A 27,249-nucleotide genomic window follows, 5' to 3' on the forward strand; every position below is an offset into this window, starting at 1 on the left:
CTTTCCCCAGACCAGCCATATGCCAAGGAACAGGAGGCTGTGTAGTGGGATATAAACTTCCCAGTACTATCTTAAATCCCACCAGGGATATAGCAAGCAAACACCCCTGCAGTGGTGTGCAGATTTTCATGAGTAAGGTATTTGTCATTCACTGTTTAGTATAGGTCTGTTTAATAATAAACTTTTCATTGGAAGGGACCTAGAAGACATCCAGTCTTCCTCTCCGGACAGTTTGCTTTTCTCGGGTTTCCTTACTATCTAGTGAAAAAGAAGTGTTACTTCATGGGACAGCTTCCTTTTCTAATTCCAAGCTGGTGGGAGAATGGCGTTTTAATTAGGAGAGAGGGCCCCAGGTAGCTTCGGAGGCTGTAAACCTTAGCAAGGAACAGTGGTGGAGAGCGTTCCAGTCAGGGCTGCAGGAGGGTTCCTTGGGCGGTGGGGGGGGGGGGGGGGGTGAGAAGGATGGGGGCAAAACTAGGGTAGGATTGCAAACTTTTAACTGAGGGCTGCCTCGGGCTTTTGTCTTCTCATTAGACACTGAAGGCCTTTCTTTGGAAACTTCAAAACATTTTGAACTCCACTTTTCTTTCATACCTTCTAGGTCCTAGCTGGAAACTGGTGTAACAGTGTGGGCTTCTTTTGAACCCCAGCGGTGTGGTTGATGTGACAAAGATCTCTTCAGGTCTGAGGGTGACCCTCTCAGGTACCGCGTGCTCAGAGCGTTCCTTCCGTTACCCACTCTGGAGGTGTGGTGGGCTTTTATGAGCCAGCTCTGAGGTGAAGCCCGAGAACCACAGAGCGTTTTCTCAAAGCCCAGATGTGAATGGTTTTTTCTTCTTTTCCGCACCACGCGTAGGCAGGGAGTCTCTTTTCAGTGTGAGCAGTGCTATTATTAGAATCAAGGAAATGAGAGATTCTCATTGATGTTCTGTTCATCAACAACGTAACGGAAAGGACGAGAACACGATCTTTGGAGCGTCTTTGCAGGCTGTCTGCATCGGACACGCAGCTCTGCTTCTGAACAGCTGAGCGACTATGGGAAATTTTCTTAAATTCTCTAGGCCTCATATTTCCCCCATCTGCAAGATGAGGAGAACAGTGGTACTTCCCTCATAGGGGCAGTAAAGCCCGGGAGAATTCCTGGACTATAGTAAACTTGCCAAAAGTGTTAGTTATTCCCAGGTGATATGAATATAAAGTGTGAATAACTATATGGATATATAGTGAGCACGAAAGTTGCTCTCATCTTTGGAGACCCTTGGGTTCAGGGATACCGTGTTAAGACTTTGAGGTTTAGTAGCAAATGTCCTGTCCTTCATCTGAGCTTGTAGGAGAATGGCTACAAACGGTCACACAAACACCCTTCTGTTTTCTCTTCTACTTGATTCCTGATCTGAAGATGAGCCAATAACAAGGTAGACAACCCCAATTATTGGCTTAAACTTTCTTCCTGTTGTAAGTAACAAATTCCTTGAAGTTCCCACTGTGGGTTTTTTTTTTCTACTTAAGCTTATATAATTTATGGCAGACTTGATTTATATGGTGATATGTTCCTAAAAAGTTATGTGAATATAGTCTTTTTGATAAATTCATGAATCTATAGTACAACACTATTTCTTGTAATTCTATAGTGAAACAATTTAGAAAGCTGTTTTTTTTGGGGGGGGGTGTAAACCTGTTTTTTTTTTTTTTTTTTTTTTTTGCCATACGCGGGCCTCTCACTGTTGTGGCCTCTCCCGTTGCGGAGCACAGGCTCCGGACGCACAGGCTCAGCGGCCATGGCTCACGGGCCCAGCCGCTCCGCGGCATGTGGGATCTTCCCGGACCGGGGCACGAACCCGTGTCCCCTGCAACGGCAGGCGGATTCTCAACCACTGCGCCACCAGGGAAGCCCTAAACCTGGTTTTTGAGGGTAAATCAGAATTTAGCTTGAAGGGGAATACAATTAAACTTATTCTTTCCTAAAGCCAATCATGTAGTAATATTTGTTAACGACAGGATCTTCATGCTTTGCAAAATAGCCTCTCACTTTGTAAGAGATAGTTCTATACTTTGAGTGGATTACTAAAGGCTATAGTTTACTTTGTTATGCGTGGTAATTAAGGGAACATGAAAAACACGATAGTGGTGATGTTAGTGAGTTGATAGTATTAGGTGAGTTGAATTATGGGTAAACCTATATACCACCTTTGTGAGGAAAAATACTTATGAGAGGCAAAGTGATGCATGAAAGTTAAAATCCATAGGAATTTTGAGAACACTGTTTTACTCTCAGTCTCTCCCTCTCAATACATTATTTGTAAGAGATCCTAGTAAACAAGGGTCTTTTGATTGGTAGTACCAATGACCCAAAATTCAAAAGATAGGATTGGTGCAGCAGCAAAAAAAATGGAATGATTACATCTAGTCAAAGTAAGATCTACTTTGGGGGTTATTTTAATGGATCCTCAAATGAAAAGACATTTGACTCCCTGAATGTGTCTGTAAACAAGTGTGGCCGGGTTTTGGTGAGCTTGTTACCGTGCACAGGTTATGAAAGTTTCCAGAACTCTAGTTTCTTTATAAGGTAAGGATACTGTCACTTTACTCCCAGGCTTTTCCCCCCTGCCAAGCACTAACCAGTTCAGAATATACAAGATAATGATCACAGTACCTGACACGTTAGCAGGTCTTTAGTATCTATTATACCTCTTTCTTTTCCCTGATATAGGATATAAGAAATTTGAAATAGACCTAGCCTTGTTTGGCGTAATAAGAAAGATACAACACCAGGTTTCTTTAAATAGATGAGCTTTTGATTGGCATAATGCTGCTTACATTAACTGCTGGCCAGAGAAACTGGTAGAGGTTAGAGAAACCTTAAGTTAAGATGGACATCAATCAAAGAGAAATCAAAATGATAACCACAACCAATCAAAATCATAAGCACACTAAATACTAGTGAGGATGTGGAGCGACAGGAACCCTCATTCATTGTTGGTGGGAATGCACAATGGCACAGCCACTTCGGAACGCCATAGTTGGGTGGTTTCTTACAAAAGTAAACATATTCTCACCATATGATCCAGCAGTCACACCTATTGATATTTACCCAAAGAAGCTGAAAACTTATGTCCACACAAAAACCTGCACATGGATGTTTGTAGCAGCTTTATTCATAATTGCCAAAACTTGGAATCAATCAAAATGGCCTTCAGTAGGCGAATGAATAAATAAACTGTGGTCCATCCACACAATGGAACATTATTCAGCACTAAAAAGAAATGAGCCATCAAGCCATGAGGAGACATGGAGGAACCTTAATGCGTATTACTCAGTGAAAGAAGCCAATCTGAAAGGGCTACCCACTGTATGAATCCAACCATATGACATTTCCAGAAAGGGCAAGACTTTTTGGAGACAGTAAAAAGATCAGTGGTTGCCAGGGATGTATGCAGGGAGATGAATAGGCAGATCACAGAGGATTTTTAGGGCAATGGAAATACTTTGTGTGATACTGTGGTGTTGGATACATGTCATTATACATTGTCCAAAGCCATAGAATGTCTAACATCAAGAGTGAACCCTTAAGTAAACTATTGACTTTGGGTGATTATGATGTATCAATGTAGGTTCATCTTTGGTTAAAAAATGTGCCACTCTGGTGAGTGATGTTGATAATGGGGGAGGCTGTGAGTATGTGGGGTAGGAGGTATATGGGAAATCTCTGGAATGTCCTCTCAATTTTTTTGTAAAACTAAAAGTGCCTTAAATTTTTTTTAAGTTATACTTAAAATCATAAACATAGCATCTAGGACAAGATGTCAACTGAGAAAATTTCAATTGTAAAAATTCTACTTAAGTATCACTTTTCAATAGTATCTTTGATTGAATGTAACTATTTATTTTTTGAATGCACTTAGTATCTTTAAGAATTTAACCTGTTTTAAGCATTCTTCTGGCTCCTAAGCTAAAGAGTATCTGTGGGTTTGAAATCAGTAGAAATCTTCCTGAGCACTAATGTAGCTGAAATTATCAGGTGACACGTTGGCTTTCTGCTTACCATATTGCTTTTAACTTTGTGAGGCAGTTATGGCTACCAGACTTGTTTGTTCTGAGTAAACAGTCTTACATCTCCAGAGGCATTTTTCATAGGTTCATAAACAGCATTTCTCTTAAAAAAAATCTTATAAAAGTGCTGTAACAGGAACTGTTCTCAAACAGTCTTCATTTTTGTTGATTTTAATGTTTAGGTGGGAACTGTAGCGTTAGAGACCACATGAAGAATGTATATTTAGGAGGAGAAAGGACTAGTGGTTGAATAATAGGCTTCAAGGTTCATCTGCCTGCTTAGAGAGCTGTCCGCATCAGCATTACGTCAAACATGAAGGAAGAAATGTCTCTGCACCATGGTTTGCTGGGGCTTGCATTTGATTTATCTGTCCTTTTGGAGCTTTATCTCTATGGATTTATTTTTCTATATATGGTGGGGTCTAACCTATGAGAGGAAGATTCTGGACTGTATACAAAGTATGGGAATTGCAAATCTTCGGTTGTAATGCTAAATATATCTCATATTTGTGTATTAAGTGTAGTAAGCTAATTGGTGTAATAAGCAGCTCCCAAAGCTCAGTGGCTTATAAGGAAGGTTTCTTTCTTACTCACATTACACTTCAGTGTGGATAGGTGGGGAATTGTTTCTTGTAGTTATTCACGGACCTGTGTTCCTTTATTCTAGTGGCTTCTCCATGTTTTATAGCTTTTTGACCCACTGGATCATTTCTAGTCCACTGTAAGGGAGGGTGGGAAGTGTAATCCAGCAGTGTTCTCTGGAAGAAGAGAAAAAGTTTTAAGCATCCAGCCATTAAATCTGTGTCCTGACTTTAATTTCTAATCAGTTTGACAAATAAGCTGCATTTTTTTGATGACAGTTTTATTGTTAGAGTTTATGCCAAAGACTGTATAATTCATTTTCTTCTCTCGTTTAGAACCCTGTGCCTAGATTCCTGGAAGAATTGTTTTTCTCCTAAAAACACAGCTAAATATGTTGGGGCAGTGTCTGATATCTAAAGCTTGATGAAGATTCTGAACACACTATTTTCCATAAGGCGAGTTGAAACTAACTCTATATGGTTAACCGTTTCTCAGAGGCTTGTTTCACGAAAGTACTGAAATTATGCAGACAGAGCTGGAAATGTTCTTTGAAGTGCATCCTATCATTTTCCTTATAATTTTGGTTTTTATTTAACACTTAGCTCCCAAAGTGGGGCCATGGCAATATCTTTGAGTTAAAACTCACATCAGGCCTTCAAGGAGTTTGTGATGCTATTTTATTGCTGGCATACAAAATCCGCGAGGTTAACTGTACTGCGATAGGTCACACAGTGAGTCAACGACTGAGCTATGATTAGCGTTGACAGCTGGTGAGCTTGTAGGCTGTTGCTAACTGAGCAACATTGACATTCATTTTGATTTGACTTTGCATTTCACTTTCAACTATTTATCCATTTTAAGGCCTCCTTAAGAAACTTTTTAGGGATATTGTGGGACTGAGGAAACTTTCTAGAAATGCTTTGGGAAAAGTCTACTAGCTTCCCTCTCCAGCTTAATAGTTACATTGCGTTAATGCTAGGTAGGCCCCCTTTTGGTAGAGTTCGCAAATTAAGAAAATAGATGCTTTAAGATGTTAGGCAATGTTAGGCAAAATAATTTTACATCCTTTATTTCAAAATTTGTGATTTTTCCACAAAGAAGTTCTGAGATCCAATTATATGCTTGTGAGCATAAACTAGAAAAATTATAAATGTGTATATATTTGATGAAATAATTCTCAGAGAAATGGAAAACGTGCATCACAAATTATACCCTATTTTGAACTTAAAATTAAAATTTAGCCAAGGGCCATCTGGATTGTGAAACTTGGAAATGGTCCTTTGGCTCATTGGGTCAGCATTTTTATTCACCTGAGAGGGATGGTGGGGGGTGGAAAGTGAGTCCCATTTCAGTTCTGTATCCATTTCCAAATGTATGTGTTAGGGAGGTTTTTAAGGAAACGTGCTATTTCGTGGAACCCTGGGTTCACTGCCCGGTGTGTCTGGCCATGGGCAAAGCAGGTTCCCTCAGACTTCTGATTCCACTGGCTGCCATCAGCTGTTCCCTGCATTGCTGGTGCCTGCAAGGCGGGTGGATCTAGAGCCCTAGGTAACCCACACATACAGGGAAAGATAACCAAGCAGAGCTGAGGACATGGGATTTGGAGTCAAACCAGGGATCAGATTCTGCTTCTCTCAGTTACTTGCCCAAAGAATAACAAAACTCAGTTTCCCCGCTGGTCAAAGGATGACTCCCTTCTGTGTCATGGTAAGACCCAAGGGACCTGACTTGTTAGTGTGTGGGCTAGCAGCAGCTCTTCTTCCCTCTCTGCACTCCCTGCTCTCAGGCTCCCTCTCCAGATCCTTTCATTCTCAGCGCGCTATTGGAATTGAAGGGCAATATCAAGTTCAGACACCTCCAAACACATATTCTATGTCTTTAAAATACTTATTTGAAAACTGGTAAAACGTATCCCTCAAACCTCAGATCATGTAGTTATGTGATTTTATTTGAAGTAGATTCAGACAAAGCCAAAGGGTTTTCCCTATTTTTCAGCTATAAATAAGTTTTATAATTTAATGATTTGGCTATGTTGTGATTGGTATTAAAAGAGCTTCTTTGCGATTTCTTAAAGGAATCACAACCACTTAAAGGCGCGATAGCACCTTCAAGGTGAGCTAGAGCTCTTTTCTCAGCCACCCTAGAAAGATGGACTTGTCTTATTTTCTCTTGTCTGGTCCCCAGTGGAGATGACGGTCCACCCATTAGCCAGTCTTCCTACTGAGTAATCATGAATCCCTCACCCAGTAGTTTATATAGAGAAATGTTGCTTACTGCCCTGTAAGTATAAGAAGAAACACCATTGTTTAGAATCAAAGTGATTCAGGAGGTGAAAGGTCATTAAAACATCTTAGGATTCATTCTAAGAAGATGCTTATTTCATTTCCTTTCCAGGAATATGGAAATACAGTATTTTTCAGTGACAACAAAACATGAAGCAATTCCCCTTAAATCTAATGATTCCATTATCAATATATATGATTCAATCACATAATGAGAGAGAGAAAGAGAGAGAGAAAGTGATAGTTGCAGTAAGAAGTGATTTGCATGAAACCCTACTTTATTCTCCAATTATTACTCTACATGATTACAGGACAACCTCGTTGTTAATTGCATGTGGTCTTTAAGTATGCCCTTCTTTCAGAAATAGACACTAATTATTAGATCTTGTTTTCGGTCTCACCTGAAGTTGCAAATGTCTAGGATATATATTTTTTTATATTTGCAAGTCTAATGGTGTACAGGCATGTAAAACTGATCTCATTCTGAATCCCATTTTGTTCTCTGGAATGTAAACTCTCAAAGATTATGAACTCGGCTTTCAATTCTGTATAGGTGTTCTCTGTGCCAGTCTCTTGACAAAAGCCATATGTTTGCTCTCAGAATGCTGGAGGAACTTTATGTTTTTAAAATGTAGAGGAACCTTTGCTTACAAGTTAAAAAAAACCCACCTACTTCCCCACAGCTCACGATAATTAAATATAATCAGAAATAACAACATCAAAGTAATATTAAATATTAGATATTCTCCTAATTCTACCAAGATAAGAATTTTTTGTTTTGGATCTGTGCTTGGACTTACGCTAGGCACAAGGCAGTTTGCTTTGTGTCTTGGGCTCTCCTTTCTTCGGAAGTCAGTTGCAGAATTAGGTAATAGATCCTGAATCTGATAGTGTTGGACTTGCCCTGTCTTTAGGCCAGGCTTAGCAAACTTCTATGCCTGCAGGGGCCAGGCTGGGATGATGAAAGTGTGAAGTCAGTGAGTGAGAATCCTGGGCTAACAAGGGTACACAGCCCTGCCTAAGGGCAGCAGCTGCTGTTCAGTTTCAGCAGATTGATCTCAGATAGAAATCCTAATTTTTATGTGAAATATAGCAATTTATGTTATTTATTTATATTATTTTAAAGTTTATATTATTTTTTAACTCACAATGTTTTATTAGTTCCATGTGTACAACACAGTGATTTGATATTTTTATAGATTATGCACCAAAGTTAGTATAGTATTAATGACTACATTCCCTGTGGTGTACATTACATCCCTGTGACTAATTTATTTTATAACTGGTAGTTTGTACCTCTTAATTCCCTTTACCTATTTCTCCCGTCCTCCCACCCTCTCCCCTCTGGTGACCTGGGTATTTACCTGAAGAAAATAAAAACACTAATTCAATAAGATACATGCACCCCAGTGTTCATTGCTGCATTACTCACAATAGGCAAATATGGAAGCAACCTGTGTCCACTGACAGATGAATAGGTAAAGAAGATGTGGCATATATATGCAATGAATATTAGCCATTAAAAAATGAGTGAAATCTTCCCATTTGTGACAACATGGATAGACCTGGAGGGTATTATGCTAATTGAAATTAGTCAGATAAAGACAAATACTGTATATTTTTAGTTATATGTGAAATCTGAAAAACATGAACAAATGTTACAAAACAGAAATAGACTCAGATATGGAGAACAATTTTAAAATATTGGACGTGTAACTCACATTTTTAAGAAAGTAGTATGCTGACCAATTCACTACAATGACTTCTGATTTTAGCACATGCTGTGCCTACTTCCTTTCCTGGCATTTTCACCCAGCTAATTCCTATTAGTCTTTCTTCTTTCTTGACCTGATTTAGCTGTGGTTTCCAGGAAACCTTCTCAGGTCTGGCTCATGCCTCCCATGGCTCTTATAGCTTCTTCTCTATCTTTAATCCACCTGTTAAGCAATATTATAATTTCCTCTTTATCTGTTTGTTTTGTCCTCCAGTCTGTAGAATCCTTGAGGGCCTCCACTGGATGTGGAAGTGCAGTGGTGCATGAGGTGTCTTCTTAGGTGACTTAGGACATGTTGCCTTTCCAAGCCTTCTCCTAGAATCTCTGGGTCAGTCCAGATTCCTGTGTAATCAACTGCCTTGATTAATTTGTCTGCGAAGTTTGATTAGCAGGTCTGGGAAGATTGGGAGCACAACGGCTCCCTTTCTTTTTTTCTTTTTTTTGTGCTACGCGGGCCTCTTACTGTTGTGGCCTCTGTCGTTGCGGAGCACAGGCTTCGGGCGCGCAGGCTCAGTGGCCATGGCTCACGGGCCCAGCCGCTCCGCAGCATGTGGGATCTTCCCGGACTGGGGCATGAACCCGTGTCCCCTGCATCAGCAGGCAGATTCCCAACTGCTGCGCCACCAGGGAAGCCCAAAGGCCTCCTTTCTTAAAGCGTGCTGTTACTTACCACTACTGTTTTATTCCTACTGCTTTGCTTTTATTTCTCCTCAGTCGACATATTCTAGGGAAGGTAGAGTGCAGATGTGTTTCTGTGACTCAAAGCCATATGAACCCAAATGAGTCTTTCTCTTGTCATAATTATAAGGAGGGCCTTAGGCTGTGTTTACTGCCTCTAAAATAAACTTGGTGCTTAGCTTCTCAGTTGCAACACTTTCCAGCTTTTATGAAGAAAATAAACAAAAATAAAGTGTTTTAAATGTAGTGTCAGAAATTAAATAAATTACCCTCAATAGTGCCGTATATTTAAAAATATATATTTTTGGAAAGATTGTTCAGTAAAACCGCCACGACAGAACCATACCACAAAAAAAAACCCCCAAACCTTCTGCATTTGGTAACTGGTGATATCTCATCCTGTTATAACTATTTAGTCTATTTCTTAATTTTTCTCAAATTATATGTAGAATCAGTATGTTGTAGTGATGTAAAACTTAGTCTGTGTCACCAGGCTGCATAAGTTCAATTCCTAGCTCTACCATATACCAGCTGTATAATCACAGGCCAAGTGCTTAACTTCTGTGTCTCAGTTACTCCTTCTGTAAAATGGAAATCATAGTAGTACCTAACTCATAGAGTCATTGTGAAGATCAAGTGAGTGAAAAAAGTAAAACCTAATAATAATGCCTGGCGCATAATTGCTGTGTATATGGTTACTTATTATTATTATTTTAAATAATTCTACAGCGTTTCTATTGATTGATTGATTGATTGATTGATTGGTTGACTGTGTTGGGTCTTCATTTCTGTGCGAGGGCTTTCTCTAGTTGCGGTGAGCGGGGGCCACTCTTCATCACGGTGCGCGGGCCTCTCACTGTTGTGGCCTCTCTTGTTGTGGAGCACAGGCTCTGGACGCGCAGGCTCAGTAGTTGTGGCTCATGGGCCTAGCTGCTCCGCGGCATGTGGGATCTTCCCAGATCAGGGCTCGAACCCGTGTCCCCTGCACCGGCAGGCGGACTCTCAACCACTGTGCCACCAGGGAAGCCCCTTATTATTTTTTAAGTCAAGTTTTTTGAGGTATGATTTGGGGTATAATTTACATGCAGTAAAATTCACCCTTTATAACGTATAGTTCTGTGAGTTTTGACAAGAGTGTATGGTCATATAACCACCACCACAGTTAAGATATGAAACATTTCTGTCATCCTCAAAAGCTCTCATGTTCTCTGTAGTCATTCCTCCCCACCACATCTCCAGACCCTGACCATCACTGATCTGTTTTCTGACCATATACTTTTGCTTTTACAGAATTATCATGTAAATGGAATCATGCCCTATGTAGACTTCTGAGTCTTTCTTCTCTCACTTGGCACAGGGATTGGCAAACTTTTCTCTAAAGGGCCTGGCAGTACATGTTTAAGGCTTGCAGGCCATACCTTCTCTGTTGCAAATGGCATTATTTGGGTTTTTACATGATTACTCCAGCTTCAGTATGGAGAATGACTTGGAAGGAGGAATGGTACCTGTAGGAGGATATCATTTTAATATAGAGGAAAGGGAAGATACCTGGACTTGAAAGGCAGTGAAGATGATGTGACTAGATGTGAGAATTTTTTTAGGTGGTAGAATTTATAGAACTCAATGATTGACCAGATAGGAGACTTAAGAGAGTGGCACAAACAACTAGATATATAATGATACCTTCATTGAAATGAAGAAAATTTATAGGGAAAAAAGTTTAGGGAGATAAAGTTATCAGTAGAATTTTGAGATAATGTGAGACATCGAAATGAAGGTGCCAAGTAGGAAGTTTGATATCCAGGTTCTGGAATAGGGGAGCATAATTGAGGGTCAGGGTGGTATGAAAGATATCTGATAATATGGAGGAAGATGATGTTCCCTAGACAGAGAGAGTTTTTACTCATCTGAGAAGAGTGAATAGGACAGACTCAATAGGAACCTCAGTGATTAATGTTGGACAGCAGACAGACATCCAAAGGAAACTAGAGAGTGAGTTCAAGAGGCTGGAGGGAGAGAGAGAGAGAGAGAGAGAGAGAGAGAGAGAGAGAGAGGTCATTTCAGACTGCCATCTTCCAGATGCTGAGGTGAGTGAATGTGCTGAGATGACAACTGAAATGAAGGATGAAAAGTGCTCACTGGGTTTGGCAGCATAGTGGACATTGGTCAGTGTTGGTGGTCTGGTCATGGTGGTGGTGCTGGTGTATGTGAAAATCCATATTAAACTTGAGTTGGGGAGTGAATAGGAGGTGAGGCAGTAAAAAAGCAAGGGTATACAGTTACTTCAAGAGTTTTCAGGCTGATTGTTAGAAATATATTTAAGAGACTTTTTTTACTGTTGTTAAGATGAGACAGGTTAGAGCGTACCGATGAAGTATGAGGCAGGGGATGAGGACAGGAGAAACAGCATAGTCAGTGGAAAGATGCACAAAAGTCATGAGAAATGCCCATCGGATCTGGTGTACTTTCTGAAGAAGAGATTTTGCTGAGTTTAATCTCTATGGTTGCAACCTGTGAGCAGAGTAGGATGGGGTCTGTTAGTATTGCCAAGTTCTAATGAACTCTACCATAGTACCGTCCTTACATTTATTTTCAACTATTTCTAGAAAACTTACCAAGCAGCAAATGTCAGCACAATTCTTTTGATGTGTGAAAATGCTCTGGCAGTTTAGTCACTTGTCAGTCTCATGTTCAAGTCTTATCCATCTGTCATGGCCCAGTTGAAAGCCTCAGATGAAAGACTCTCCCTCTCTAATCTGAATGGTCATAGCTTGGTGCTTTTTATTTTTTTTTTCCTCTATTTTGGCATTTGTTCTTGTATGTGTTTACCGTGTATGTGTGTGTGTGTGTGTGTGTGTGTGTGTGTGTGTGTGTGTGTGTGTGTGTGGTTTTTTTCATTCTTCTCCTTAGATGATAGAAAACAAAGACCATGACTGAAAGGCGTCTTATATTCTCCACAGCACCTAGCCAGTTACATTTATTTAGCTTGTTGCCTTAAATGCATGTAAATATGAACATGGGGAAATGGTTATTAGCAGACAATTAGGAGGAGTTATATAAGGAAGAGCAAGATTTTTGTGGTTTGGAATCTGAATTAATAGTCTGAAAAATTATGGTACCAGATTATAACGTTTTGTATTTATGATAGTAAAATATGTTTTGAAAGTTTCCTGTTCCCTGCTATTAAGGAATCAAATTATTTAACAATAATACAACTCCTCTTTGGTGTAATTAATAGTTTACTACCTACTTTCATACATTATTCCCTTACTGATGGTAACCCAAAGATAAAGAGATAGAGACATGACAGGGGTTTCATCCCATGTTGCAAATGAAGAAACCAAAGCCAAAGAGATAATCGGTCAGAAGTCCCTTTACTAGTAAACACAAGTGCTAAGATATAAGCCAGGACCCTCTGATTCTAATCCAGGTTTCTTTCAATGTGCTCTGTGGCTTTTAGGTTTTTTTTTAATAGAAATCCAATTGGCCTGATAGTAATTAAATCCAATTGTAAGGAGCACTTTGGTCTATTTTATTTAAATGAATAAAAAATCATTTATCAGAACAATCTCTTGGTCAGAGGTAAGACCACCTTTTCTGGAAGAAGCTTGGCCTTGTGGTTCAGAGCTTCATACATGGCCCTTTAGCAGAATGGGAAGAACGCTGCCCTTTTGGATTGTGCTGATGCTGTGATTTAAAGAAAAGAAAATAGAAGCCACGTATATGTGGAATACTAACTGTTAGAGCAACAGTGACCAGCACTGTTCAAGTATAGTGAACGAACCTAGTATTCGCATTTTGGAGAAAAAACAGATACATATCTGTTTTTCTAAGCTTTTGACTCTGACTTACTACTTTTTCTTATATAAAGACTAGCATCATTTTTGATTTAGGATGATAATTTATATTCTAATGAAAGAACTAGAAATAAGGAAGGTCATTATCCATTTAGGGGACTATGGCTGGCTTTAATTATATTATTGTTAAAGCTTTCACAAATTGAAATAGTGTGTATTAAATATATAAAATCTATAATTTTCTGTTAAAACGTTGAATGGGGAAGCCTCTGACTAAAGTCTTTATACAATATTATTCCCATTGGCCAGAGCTGATTTTAAACTGGGTAATAACGTCTGTTGAACAGATTCTTTTTAATTGTACTGACTTTAACTTATAGATCCCCAAACTCAAGAATATATTTTTGTCAGGGGAATTAAGGAATGAAGAACATATACTTTTAAGAAATTGCATGGGCTTCCCTGGTGGCGCAGTGGTTGAGAATCCGCCTGCCGATGCAGGAGACACGGGTTCGTGCCCTGGTCCGGGAAGATCCCACATGCCGCGGAGCAACTAAGCCCGTGAGCTATGGCCGCTGGGCCTGCGCGTCTGGAGCCTGTGCTCCGCAACGGGAGAGGCCACAACAGTGAGAGGCCCGCATACCACAAAAAAAAAAAAAAAAAAAAAAAAAAGAAATTGCATAAAGTGCTTTTTCTTCCTCCTTTCCACACTTTTAAATGTTAGCTGAATGAATGGCTGCTACCGGGTAAAACATTTCCTTATGTTCTCCTATAAATTGTCTTAGACAAGGTATTTGGGAATTGCTGTACAGTGTGGGAATTACTTGAACTTGGTTGTATAGGAAACCAAAACGATCAGTTGAGATATTGAATCTGAAACCAGGTGTTCCACGGTTAAATAGTTATGATTCATGGAAAAGGAAAACCCACAGAATTTTAAGGACTTTTTTTTCTCCAAGGCAGTTGGTTCTATCACTCACTCCATGTGGACTGTAGACTCTGGTCTAGCTCTGGTTATCCTTATCTCCATTACAAATCTTTTTTTAGTATATCATAAAATTTATTAAATTGGCATTCCAGACGAACATTTGAAAATGGTCTTTTACCTCAGGTGAACCTGGCCTTTGTTGAAGCAGCAGACTGCATCTCAGAACCCGTTAACAGGGAGCCTCCTTCCAGAGAAGCTCAGATACTGACTTTGAAAAACACGTCTGAATTCGATGTACTTGTCATTGGAGGAGGAGCGACAGGAAGTGGCTGTGCCCTAGACGCAGTCACCAGAGGTGAGTTCTGGTGTGGGTGCATGTAACACAGGTAAAGGTTTCAGCTGTCCTTCTGATATAAACACACAGCGTGCGCTGGGAAGTCACGTTTCTGTTGCGTTGCTTAATTTTCCATTCTTTGTGAAGCAACTTCCCATTTTTAAAATGTAGGTACTTGCACAATTTTGAAATTAGGTATAGTTTGTCTTTTACACTGAAATGAATTTATTTAAAAAGAAAACTTTATATTCCTGTGAATTCATTGATTGGATGTTCTGGTTAGTTTTTTTTATACACAGTAAAGTACATTTATGTGAAATAAAATTATTTGTGTATCACCTAAAATCACATTTATGTCAGTGATTTATCTTTAATAAAAAGATTTAGTAAAATGAATTAATCTATTAAAATAATTATTTTTGTTTCTTTATTAAAATAATCTCTTCTAATGAAATACAGACTACAGTTTGGGAAACTCTAGTTCAGGTGACTGAATAATGGAAAAGACTTGCTAACCTGTAGTTCTGTCTCACTCTATTAGTCAGCTTCAGGAAAGATATTATGAGAAGTTCTTTCAAAATGGCAACAGGATATATAAAGAAAGAAATTTTAGTATGGAACACCAGTGCTCTTACATATGATATATTTAATGATTTGCTTCTTTTGCCTGTGGTTATTAGTGTGGAGTTTGGAATCAAAGAAATCTGAGTACATATCCTGGCTGAGCTGCTTTATCAGATGTATGTATGTGTATACACACACACACACACGCACACACACACACACACACTTAAGCAAGTTACTTAATTTCTCTAAGGTCCCTCATCTTTCAAATAAGGAAAACAATATCTTCCGTTAATGATTGTTATGAGGATTAAATGCATAATCATGAAGAGGATTTAAAACAATGCTTGTCACACAAAGTAGAAACTCAATAAATTGTAGATAGTATTATAGCTGCCATTAATAACATGAAGGCAAAAGACTTTTAGAACCAATTGTCTTGGAGAAATAATCCTTTGTGTATTTTTAGATATATCAAATTGGACTGGGTACTGCTGCAAGGAATTTTTTTTTTTTTTTTTTTTTTGCGTTACGCGGGCCTCTCACTGTTGTGGCCTCTCCCGTTGTGGAGCACAGGCTCTGGACGCGCAGACTCCACGGCATGTGGGATCTTCCCGGACCGGGGCACGAACCCGTGTCCCCTGCATCGGCAGGCGGGCCCTCAACCACTGCGCCACCAGGGAAGCCCACTGCAAGGAATTTTGACTCCAAATTATTTTAGTTACTATATAAGGTTCAGTATTCATTGCAGTTTCATATTCAGTGGTAATAGTTTATTACATGGAATAATTTTTCTCAGATTAAGTTACTACCACACCCACCCTAGACTTAGTTACTTTGCATATCTGGTAGATTTTAGTCTTACAGAAATGAAATAAATTTCGTGAGATTAGGCACACATAAGCCAAAAAGTACGCTAGATTTACTATGATTGCACAGGACCCCCACTTGAGTTTTGATCCATGTAGACATCACAGCCTAGGTCCTTTCTGTCAATTCCAAATAATGGTAAATTCACAATAATAAGTCCTGGAACATACTCAGTTTCCTGGTAGACCCTAATATTTATATAATTCTGTCTCCATCCATAGTTTATAATTTAAGCTGCATTATCCTGGGACATACTAAGTCAGATGGAAAGAAGAGTTGAAGTTACCTCAAGGTGTTTGAATTCAACACTCTTCCCTGGAGTCCTGGGAAAGAGAGTGTCAAGAGAAGACACATAGGTAGTGTAATGGGATGTCTCTTTTGGGACTGCCCTAGTTATCCTGGGACTACCCCAGGGGTTAGAAGTTACCAGATGACAATTTTCTGTGTCCAAGAGGATCGTTTCCCCAGTAGGGTTCAGAAAAATATTTCTTGCTGTCTCCACTTATGTTCATGCTATGTACTGAAGTATACAGCAGTTCTTTTTCTTTCATTTCAGCAAATATTGGCTGAGTGCCTGCTTTATGCATGGCAATATTCAAAGTACTGCATGAGAATACAGAGGTGTTTGATCCAGGCTCCGCCCTTAGGTTGCTCCAAGTTCTGTAGTTCTGTAGTAGACTGAGTTACCCTATAGAGAATATGTGCCTCTCAGGAGGCTTGGGGGCATTGTTATATCTTCATAGAATGGTCTGGAGAAAGCAAGCTGCTATTTAGCACGGGTAGAATTTTAGTAGGCAAACATTGCTTGCTGAAAGTGTGCCAATCTGAGGGAGAATGCGAGAGGAACAGTGTGTGTGGGAAACAGCCCGTGTTTCAGTTGGGATCAGCCAGGCTGTGCTGGGGAAGATATGAGAGGAGTGAAAAGGCAGGGCTGGGCCTGGGATACCGGGGAAAGGCCTTTGGACTTTACTGAACAGGCCCTGTGAGACAGTGAAGAGCATTCATGATGAGGAAAGGATAGGCAATAAGGAAGAAGCAGGCACGGGGCTAAACTTTTAAGAGATCTAGAGACAAATAAAACAGAAAGGACGTAACTTGCCGGTGTAGTAGGATATGAATAAGGGAGGCAATGTGTGCAAGAATTGTTTCTTCTTTCTTTTCGTTTTAAGATAGGAGCCATCTGAATATTTCTGTAGACTCAGAGGAGAACCTTAACATGCAAATAATAGAAAGCTGCATGTGGAACAAGCTCTCGGGAAAATACGAGGCATGGGATATCAAAGATGTATCTTAGCTTTGGCAGGGCAAGAAGAGACATTTCTCAGAGACAGATACAAAGTGTAAAGATTCTAAGGCATAAAAGAGGGAGTCTGTGTGACTATGAAGAGCTATTCTTAAACACTCAAAAAGAAGTGAGATGTGCTACTTATGGATAGGAGTAGGGACTTGGATGTAGAAAAGATTTAGAGAATGTGATAGGAATAGGGGTTGCTTTGCTCTGCTTAGAAAAGGATATCTCTGTGTGTGTGTGTGTGTGTGTGTGTGTGTGTGTGTGTGTGTGTGTGTCCCCATGTGTGTCTAATATTGCTCAGAGTTGGGGCAGAGAAAATACATGATAGGGTAGAATCCCAAATTGAGAACTGACTAGGTATCAAAGACAGAAGGAGAAAATGAGGAAAGATTCCATGAAGGCAAGAAATTGTTTAAATGGAAACTTAGGACTGGTTGGGGGAGGTAAGGGGAGTTGGAAAGCCAGCTTCCCTCAAAGAGTTAGGACCGTGATTGCAGTAGCAAAAAGGCAACTACTGATTAAGTGCCTTTTATTCCTTTTCTCCTTTTGAAAAGTCTCACCTATATTTGCTTTTGTACATTTTTTAGATAACTTTTTAAAAACATAGATAAGATCATACTGTAGTCATTACTTCGCAGTGTGTTACTTTCAAATAACAGTATAGTTAATCAATCTTTTTTTTAAAACATCTTTATTGGAGTATAATTGCTTTACAATGGTGTGTTAGTTTCTGCTTTACAACAAAGTGAATCAGCTATACATTTACCTATGTTCCCATATCTCCTCCCTCTTGTGTCTCCCTCCCTCCCACCCTCCCTATCCCACCCCTCTAGGTGATCACAAACCACCAAGCTGATCTCCCTGTGCTATGCGGCTGCTTCCCACTAGCTATCTATTTTACGTTTGCAGTGTACATATGTCCATGCCACTCTCTCACTTCATCACAGCTTACCCTTCCCCCTCCCCATATCCTCAAGTCCATGCTCTAGTAGGTCTGTGTTTTATTCCCGTCTTACCCCTAGGCTCTTCATGACTTTTTTTTTTTCTTAGATTCCATATATATTTGTTAGCATATAGTATTTGTTTTTCTCCTTCTGACTTACTTCACTCTGTATGACAGACTCTAGGTCCATCCACCTCACTACAAATACCTCAGTTTCATTTCGTTTTATGGCTGAGTAATATTCCATTGTATATATGTGCCACATCTTCTTTATCCATTCATCCGATGATGGACACTTAGGTTGCTTCCATCTCCTGGCTATTGTAAATAGAGCTGCAATAATCAATCTTTACATGTATATGGTATTCATTGTTTTTCATGGCTGAAAAATTCATCCCAAAGATGTTCTTATTAATGACTCTTTAGGTGGTTTCCAGTTTTTTGTTTTGTTTCATTCTGCTGTTTAAAATAATACTACTTGTGAGTCAACTGCTGAACCAGCTCTGGGAGTATAAAGACTAATAAGATGTGGTCTTGCCCTCGAGGAGCTTATAGTTTATTAATATTTGCTGAACAAACACTTTTCCTTTGGGCAGTAAAGAATGTTACCTAGTACATTAGCAGACGATTGTGGGTGATGACAGTGATGATGATTTTGAAAAGATAAGAGTTTTCAGAGCCAGAATGTTGACAAGATTTTTAATACTTATAGTTAGTAACAGCTAAGAAAATGATGTACTTTCAATATCTCCTGGCATTTCAATTGCTGTCTTTTAAAATAATTGACTGACTGTCTTATTTGATGTATATGGAGTTACGATTTATAAAAAGGATGGATAAACCATAGTTTGTATTTCCTTTATTATGCTGGTAGCCCTCTGAGGGTAGCATTTATAATTAAAATGTATAGAGATGCTGAAGTTAATCTATATTTATCCTTTTACTACAATTTCTGATCATATCAGTAGCCCTCTGAAGTGTGAAATAACCATGGGCATTTGGTTAATGAATTGTGCATTGTTGCTGTTCATTCATGGAATTTGCTCTTTTATTATATTTGATGCTTCACTTAACAACAAATTTTGCTTTCTCTGTGTTTGATATGTTTTTACCAAATTATTCCTGACTGTATCCATTAATCTTTAGTCACATTTGACAAAAATAAATTACTGTGATCTTTTAAAGTTACCAGTAATAATTAGATTTTTCAGGACATCAAAGTTTTGGGAGAACTGCTAGATGTTAAAAGGCTTGTATAAAAATGTTTTCACAAGGTTTTTGATGAAATATTGTGCCCAAATGCAATTTTGGTAATGGATAAACAAAGACCATAGAAGGAAGAGAAAAAGTCATGAAGTTTTCATAATGAACATTTATTTGCATTCTTACCATCTGCATTTTCTTGGGAATCGGTTTTTCATTTGTTTCATTTGGGAATATTATTTTATAAACATAATATGCACAGCTCTCCTCACGTTCCCCTGCAGGTCTCTAGGATCAATAGGAATTGCTTCTCTGTTTAAAACCTCTGTGGCCAGTCCTCAGCCTCGAAGCACAATGATATAGGAGGCACTTTGCCCCCAAAAGAGAGCTGGAATGAAGAGACTCTGATAAATATAGTCACTCCCTCAGGGGGCTTCAAGATGTTTTTTTCAGCTCTTTTTTGTTATTTTATGTGATTTACCTGTATGTATCGGGGGTCAACCAGTACAATTTTGGTTTAAAATCTTATTTATAAACTTAAAATTTATGGCTTCAAAATTCCAGAGAAGACTGCCTCTTACTAGAAGAAAACATTAATTGTAGTTCTCTTATTTAAAAATGTATATGTGGGCTTCCCTGGTGGCGCAGTGGTTGAGAGTCCGCCTCCCGATGCAGGGGACACGGGTTCGTGCCCCGGTCTGGGAAGATCCCACATGCCGCAGAGCGGCTGGGCCCGTGAGCCATGGCCGCTGAGCCTGCGCGTCCGGAGCCTGTGCTTCACAATGGGAGAGGCCACAACAGTGAGAGGCCCGCGTACCGAAAAAAAAAAAAAAAAAAAAATGTATATGTACTTCTAGTTTATGAATGGTGCCTGGCTAATAATTCCTGAATTCTCACCACAGTTCCTTCAAGTCTAAGACAGTATAGCATAACGAGTAAGGACACAGGCTCTGAAACAAGAACCAAGTGGGATCAGTCAGCTTCATCATTTACTAGGTCCATGACCTTCAATAAATGTTCTAACCTTACAGAGAACCTCAAGGTTCTCAGACATAACAGAGGATAACAACAACACTCTTCTGCATAAATAAAGGTTTGTGAAAAGGAGCAGGTGTGTGCATTTTTTTTTTTTTTTTTTTTTTTTTTTTTTGTGGTATGCGGGCCTCACCGTTGCGGCCTCTCCCGTTGCGGAGCACAGGCTCCGGACGCGCAGGCCCAGCGGCCATGGCCCACGGGCCCAGCCGCTCCGCGGCACGTGGGATCCTCCCAGACCGGGGCACGAACCCGCGTCCCCTGCATCGGCAGGCGGACTCCCAACCACTGCGCCACCAGGGAAGCCCCAGGTGTGTGCATTTTTAATTGCATTAAAAACTGCAGAAAAGGGAGAGCCATGGAAGATAGTGCATTTTGGGAATTACAGATCTCCACCCCCTTCTACCACTGCCCCTCTCCCACCATGAGGGTAGAGAAAATCCTATTTCAGGACAGTAGAATTGCAGCAGATGAAAGTTTGCGACTTACTGGACACTGCCAATTAGACTAGGTTGCAAATTGCTACTAAAATTAATCTGGAAATTTGATGTAATTTAGTGATTACGTTATAGTGACTGTCTTTGGCAGGAGTAGGGTGGGGAGGATTAGAGAAACTGTGCCAAAGTTATCTGGAAAAATCAGCCTTTGAGATTGACTAGATTAATTTTGAAAAAGAATAATGATAAAGGAGATAGAGCTCTATCAATATCGAAGTGTATTCTAAAGCTACTTTAATTAAAATAGTTTGCTAAAGGAACGGAGAGATTAGCGGAGCAAAAGTAAGGCTAGAAATAGATCTAAATACATAAAATTTAGGATATGGTAAAAGCATTTCATATTTGTCATTATTGGTTATTTAATAAGCGATGTTGAAGTATTCACTTTCCCAAATTTATATTTATCTATACTATGTATATTTACATTCTGTTTATCATACTCTCTGTGGATCAAGGATTTAACAATAAAATACCACAAACCTATTAGAAGAAAGTATATGGAAATTTAAAAAAATGGAGTAAGAAAGGTGTTTTTAAGCATGACATCAATAAAGTCATTTTCCTTTTGGCAAATCATGTTAAATTTGATTTCATAAAAATTGAAATTTATCTATGGCAGAAATATAATAAACACCTGTGAAATTGGAAAAATAACATATCAGACAGGATTTGTTTCATATTGTTTTCAACTTTTCTATATCCTTTTGTTTTAGTATGTCTATGATGAAACACAAATAGCTGGATTCTTCTTTTTTTTTTTTTTTAACGCTTGATAGATAGAATCTGTCTTTCAACAGTTGAGTTTGGTCCATCTCCATTTATTTGGATGCCATGTGCTTTTATTTTGTATTTTTTATCTTACATCTTTTTTTACTTTGCTCCATTTCCTTCTTCCTTTCCTCCATATTAAATCAGCTTTGTATCACTCTCTGTTTCCATACATTAAACTCTATAGATACAGTTGCTGCCACCTTCAAGTCCCATCAGAGACTTTTCTCAAAACCAAATTTAGGCTCCTGCCCTGTGTTGATCTTGGCCAGCCAGCTGGTGGTTCCCTGGCCCAGGTACTGATCTCCAGGCTGGGTCCACCTTCCTGCCTCCTGGGCATGTCCCAGCAGATAGTCCACAGCCACAGACAGTGGTCAGCAGAAGATTTTCCACCTTTCTTCAATCCCTGGATTCTAGCACTGGTCTGTCTTCTTCACCTCTCCCTATCTCTTGCCCTTCAGGAACTGAAATCTTGGTTACCTTTGCCTGTTTCTAGACCCAGATTCCAGAGGCTTTGGGCCTAACTAGGAAATAATCCAAATGTTCAAAAATAGGGAATTGAATAAATAAATCATTGTAAATATTTAATGTATTACTAGTCACACATTAAAAGTGAAATTGTAGAAAAATATAAGTTACTTTTATGGAAAGCAATATGTTCTATCACTGCTGAGATGAACCAGAACATTTGGGAGTGGTATGATTATTCGATTTTTTCTTTTTATAATTAATTGCTTTTAGTAGTTAATGTCATGAATTTCACTGCAGTGGTAAAGTATTAACATTTAGAGTGAGATTACTCTGAAATTCTTTGGTGGAAGAACAAGATTAGTTATAGCAGAAGAAGAAAGTCAACTTGAAATCTACCTTTCAGTCTTACTCAGCCCATCTCTGAAGTTAAAGTTGTATCTTGTGGGTGGGGTCAGGGATGTGAACGAAATACAGCTCTTCACAGACTTGCCTTTTCTGTCCTGAGTGAGAATGTCTAGCTACCAGGCACTTCCAACTAAACCAATTCATGGATCAAGACAGTTGGATGAATACAGAGGGATAATTACCATCTAAGGGGAGGAATGGTACGACATTTAACTTTTACAACACGAAATAGAACAGAAGCATATTTAATACCTTTTACTGATTATCTTATTATGCATGCAAACACGCTCAATATAATAAATGCAGAGAAGTAAAGAGAACAAAATAAAACCCTCCTGTAATCACACTACTCAGAGATAACCACAGTTGACATTTGGGTGTTTAAATGTTCACATTTTCTGTGCATGTATGTAATCACATATGCACATTTTTACCAGAATAGGATCATATGATACATTCCATTTTTTTCATTTAACATTATTTATTGTAAACATCTCTCCATGTCAATACATATTTTTCTGAGTTTCTGCTACATTTCTGGTCCATGAGGTGTTTATTTTTGAATCACCCATGCCTTATAATATATGTATGGGGCTTCCCTGGTGGCGCAGTGGTTGTCCCCTGCCGATGCAGGGGACACGGGTTCGTGCCCCGATCCGGGAAGATCCCACATGCCGCGGAGCGGCTGGGCCCGTGAACCATGGCCGCCGAGCCTGCGCATCCGGAGCCTGTGCCCCGCAACGGGAGAGGCCGCAGCAGTGAGAGGCCCGTGTACCACCAAAAAAAAAATAAAAAATAAATAGTAAAATAGTAAAAAGAGAAAGCAACACCAGCAACTTCTTCATTCCCCTGAAACTCTATTACTATAATTAGTGTTATGGCTCAATACATTTTTGTGCCTCCATAATCATGTGTGAACTTAAGGGACTCAAAGTATGTTAATGATATGTTCTAACTTAGCATAGTGTCTCCATTAATGGTTTATATGTTTCTAATAGAAAAATAGAAATAGGTATAGTAACCAATCCAATATTATATAGTTCTGTAAAATGTTAACATTCACTGTTAGAAAATACTAGGCTTAAAGCATAGAATCCTGATCATGAGGATTAACAAGCCAGGATTGCTTTGCAGCTTTACAGGAGTGTTATTTTTTAGAGAAATTGATACTAATGTACAGAGTGTCTAAACTTTTTGATTTGTGTGTTATTACCTGGGTGCCTCTGGTAGTTATTTCATAGCAATTACTCTGCCCTTTCTATTTTAAAATAGTTAAATAATGCCATATCTGAAAATTTATTATAATGAAATAAAGATGCAGAGAGTTTAAATGAAAATATAATCTTGCAGTTCTGTGATAGTGAAGGTAGGAAATAACCGAAATGTTCAAATATAGGGAATTGAATAAATAAATCGTTTTAAATATTTAATGTATTACTATTCACACATTAAAAGTGAAATTATAGAAAAATATGTATTGACATGGAGAGATGTTTACAATAAATAATGTTAAATGAAAAAAATGGAATGCATCATATGATCCTATTTTGGTAAAAATGTGCATATGTGATTACATACATGCACAGAAAATGTGAACATTTAAACACCCAAATGTCAACTGTGGTTATCTCTGAGTAGTGTGATTACAGGAGGGTTTTATTTTGTTCTCTTTACTTCTCTGCATTTATTATATTGAGCGTGTTTGCATGCATAATAAGATAATCAGTAAAAGGTATTAAATATGCTTCTGTTCTATTTCATGTCGTAAAAGTTAAATGTCGTACCATTCCTCCCCTTAGATGGTAATTATCCCTCTGTATTCATCCAACTGTCTTGATCCATGAATTGGTTTAGTTGGAAGTGCCTGGTAGCTAGACATTCTCACTCAGGACAGAAAAGGCAAGTCTGTGAAGAGCTGTATTTCATTCACATCCCTGACCCCACCCAAAAGATACAACTTTAACTTCAGAGATGGGCTGAGTAAGACTGAAAGGTAGATTTCAAGTTGACTTTCTTCTTCTGCTATAACTAATCTTGTTCTTCCACCAAAGAATTTCAGAGTAATCTCACTCCAAATGTTAATACTTTACCACTGCAGTGAAATTCATGACATTAACTACTAAAAGCAATTAATTATAAAAACAAAAAATCGAATAATCATACCACTCTCAAATGTTCTGGTTCATCTCAGCAGTGATAGAACATATTGCTTTCCACAAAAAGTAATTTCTGAAAAGAAAAGAAACAAGCAAAAGCTATTCCTTATAAAATCTTGAACAAGTTTAGTGAATTATCATAAATGTACAGAGGCCAGCCCTTCACTGGTGGGCATGTGGGGAGGTCATTCTTTCCACTCTGAGGAAAGGTCTTCCCCAGTGCCTCACATCCAGCTAGGCACAGTTGCTGGAAGCCTGGATGCATTATTTTTGGTCTCCTTCAAATTTAATTATTTTACCTAAGGTGCAAAATGTTAGCATTGAATGTCACTTAAAAATACTGTTCAAAGACAAATATCATATGATATTGCCTATATGTGGAATCTAAAAAAAATGGTAAAAACGAACTTATTTACAAAAAAGAAAGAGAGTCACAGATATAGAAAACAAACTTATGGTTACCAGGCGGGAAAGGGATGGGGGAGGCATAAATTGGGACACTGAGATTGACATATACACACTACTATATATAAAATAGATAACTAATAAGGACCTACTATATAGCACAGAGAACTCTACTCAATACTCTGTAAGGGTGTGCAGAGTACTCTATGGAAAAAATCTAAAAAAGAGTGGATATATGTGTGTCTATAACTGATTTACTTTGCTGTACACCTGAAACTAACACAACACTGTAAATCAGCTATACTCCAATAAAAATTAAAAAAAAAATACTGTTCATTCTCTCTGAGAAGATAAAACAGTGCTCTCTCTTCACTTCCTTGCTTTATACTGAAAAAAAAAAATGAAACTCTTATTTTCAGACGGGAGGTGGAAAAAAAGTTTGGATTTTTGAGAGGTGAAAGAGGAAGGAACATCTTAGGTAATGGAATCATGCAAGATCATTATAAGACTTTAAACAATTTCATTGTCTTTGCTGTAGTCGGTTAATCAGTTTAGGCAAAAGCGGTTGTAACTTCTAATGACGTCTTGATTTTGCATGACTTTCCTCCTTCCTTATTCCATTGTTCTCATCCAACAAAAAAACGAGAAATCCAGAACGTTTAGCATAAAAGCAGTTGAAATTTTTAAAGTGTTTTCTTTTTAAGGTTTCCAAAACTTTTGGTAATACTTTTAGGTTACATCATACTTTAATATATCAATTTAGCTATAAATTTAGAGAATAAATTTTTATTTTTTATTTTGCTCTGGAAGGAGCAGTATCATTTCTCTTCAGAAATTCTGGTGGGTAGCTTGACGATATGACACTGGAAATAATGGGACAAGAAAAAACAGCCTGGTTTGACAGAGAAGCCCATTTTAACTTCTGTTGGTATTCACTAAGGTTTTTCACATGAGTACATGTGAATAACTTTTTAAAATGTCCAATTCTTGCAAAAGCAGTTTTGAGGCTTTAAAGTGTTAGCTCTCACTTAAATATCCTGAAATATCCTCCTGAGATGGCTTGCTAATTCCTAGAGTAGTTCCCTGCCTCACACTGTGTCAGTTTGGGAAAGAAAAAAAAAAATCCATCCTGATAACAACACACACCCATAAAATTCTCTCTTCATAGCACTCTCTAATTACCGTCTTCTGTCTTCTTCTGAGGCTAGACTCTTTATCGCCCCCCTCATGCTGTGTGGTTGCCCCTAGAAGGTCTCCCCACACTCCAGCCCCTGAGTGACAAGCAGACCCTAAATAACCTGGGCCATTTCAGTCATTTGCCTTCTCTTACTTAAGCTTATCTTTGCCAGTGATAATTCCCTTGCTTCTCCCCTCCACCCATCTGAACACATCCTCCTCTGTTGACTCAGCCTTTCTCCAAGACCCCATCCCAGATACAATTAAAATAACTACCTTGGCTGTAGTTACTGTTCACAGAGGGAATTGTGTCATCGATAAACTACCCCCCAAATTTTGTGACTTCAAACAAGAACATTCATTCCCACACAGTGTCGGTGGGTCAGGAACCTGGGCCCTAGCATGGGCCCTCTGGCTCTCAGTCTCTCACAAGCTGCAGTGCTTCCTAGCAACTCACGTGGAGGTTGGCAGGATTCAGATCCTCACAAGTTACTGGATTGAGGCCTCAGGTCCTTGTGACCTGTTGACCAGGGGCTCTGTTGGTTCCTTGACTCAGAACAAGACACGTTGCTTTATCCAGGAGGAAGTCACATTCTCTTGTAACCTAACCATGGAAGTGGCCTGCCACCATCGTGGCTGTATTCTTTTGGTTAGAAGCAAGGCAGTAGCTAAGCCCACACTCCAGGGTAAGGGGTTGCATACTAGGAGGTGGGGCTAACTGGGGACTAAGGCATCTTCTCCCACAGCCTGTGGGTACCTTTGGGCAGTTAGGAGCCATAGGCTGGATGGGAAAGCTTCTTATCCTCTCTCAGTTTTATGTCCCTGCCTCGAATGGTGTGGGCATCTTAATGCCATGACTGATTCCAAGACTGGAAGAGAGGTGTGTTCTAAATAATTCAGCTCTTAAATGCCATTTGAAAGTCAACTTCCTCATCTGATCTTCAACTGAAGAAAAATGGTATATTTTAGTACTGGAAGAAGAACTCTCTGTGTTGGACTTACTAAGAAAAGGTGATAGAACTCACCAAGACAGTGCATTGTAA

The 27,249-nt window shown here is 39.0% G+C and overlaps 1 protein-coding gene across 9 annotated transcripts in view; it reads left to right on the plus strand.

Moving 5' to 3' along the window:
• The window catches only part of GPD2 (glycerol-3-phosphate dehydrogenase 2), a 149,532-nt gene that overhangs the window by 37,125 nt on the left and 85,158 nt on the right, over window positions 1–27,249 (plus strand). For 8 of the 9 annotated variants that reach the window (XR_010839119.1, XR_010839118.1, XM_067026058.1 and 5 more), the window contains one exon: window positions 14,275–14,446. Coding sequence is in view for 6 of the 9 variants with exons in the window: in XM_067026058.1 (XP_066882159.1) it covers window positions 14,275–14,446 (172 nt within the window). In the remaining 3 variants the exon portion in view is untranslated. Of the gene's footprint in view, window positions 1–5,013; window positions 5,088–14,274; window positions 14,447–27,249 lie in introns of those variants that run through there. The other variant, XM_067026061.1, reaches the window with a different exon arrangement.

The sequence above is a fragment of the Kogia breviceps genome, chromosome 2 (assembly GCF_026419965.1).
Source record: "Kogia breviceps isolate mKogBre1 chromosome 2, mKogBre1 haplotype 1, whole genome shotgun sequence".
Lineage (NCBI taxonomy): Eukaryota > Metazoa > Chordata > Mammalia > Artiodactyla > Physeteridae > Kogia > Kogia breviceps.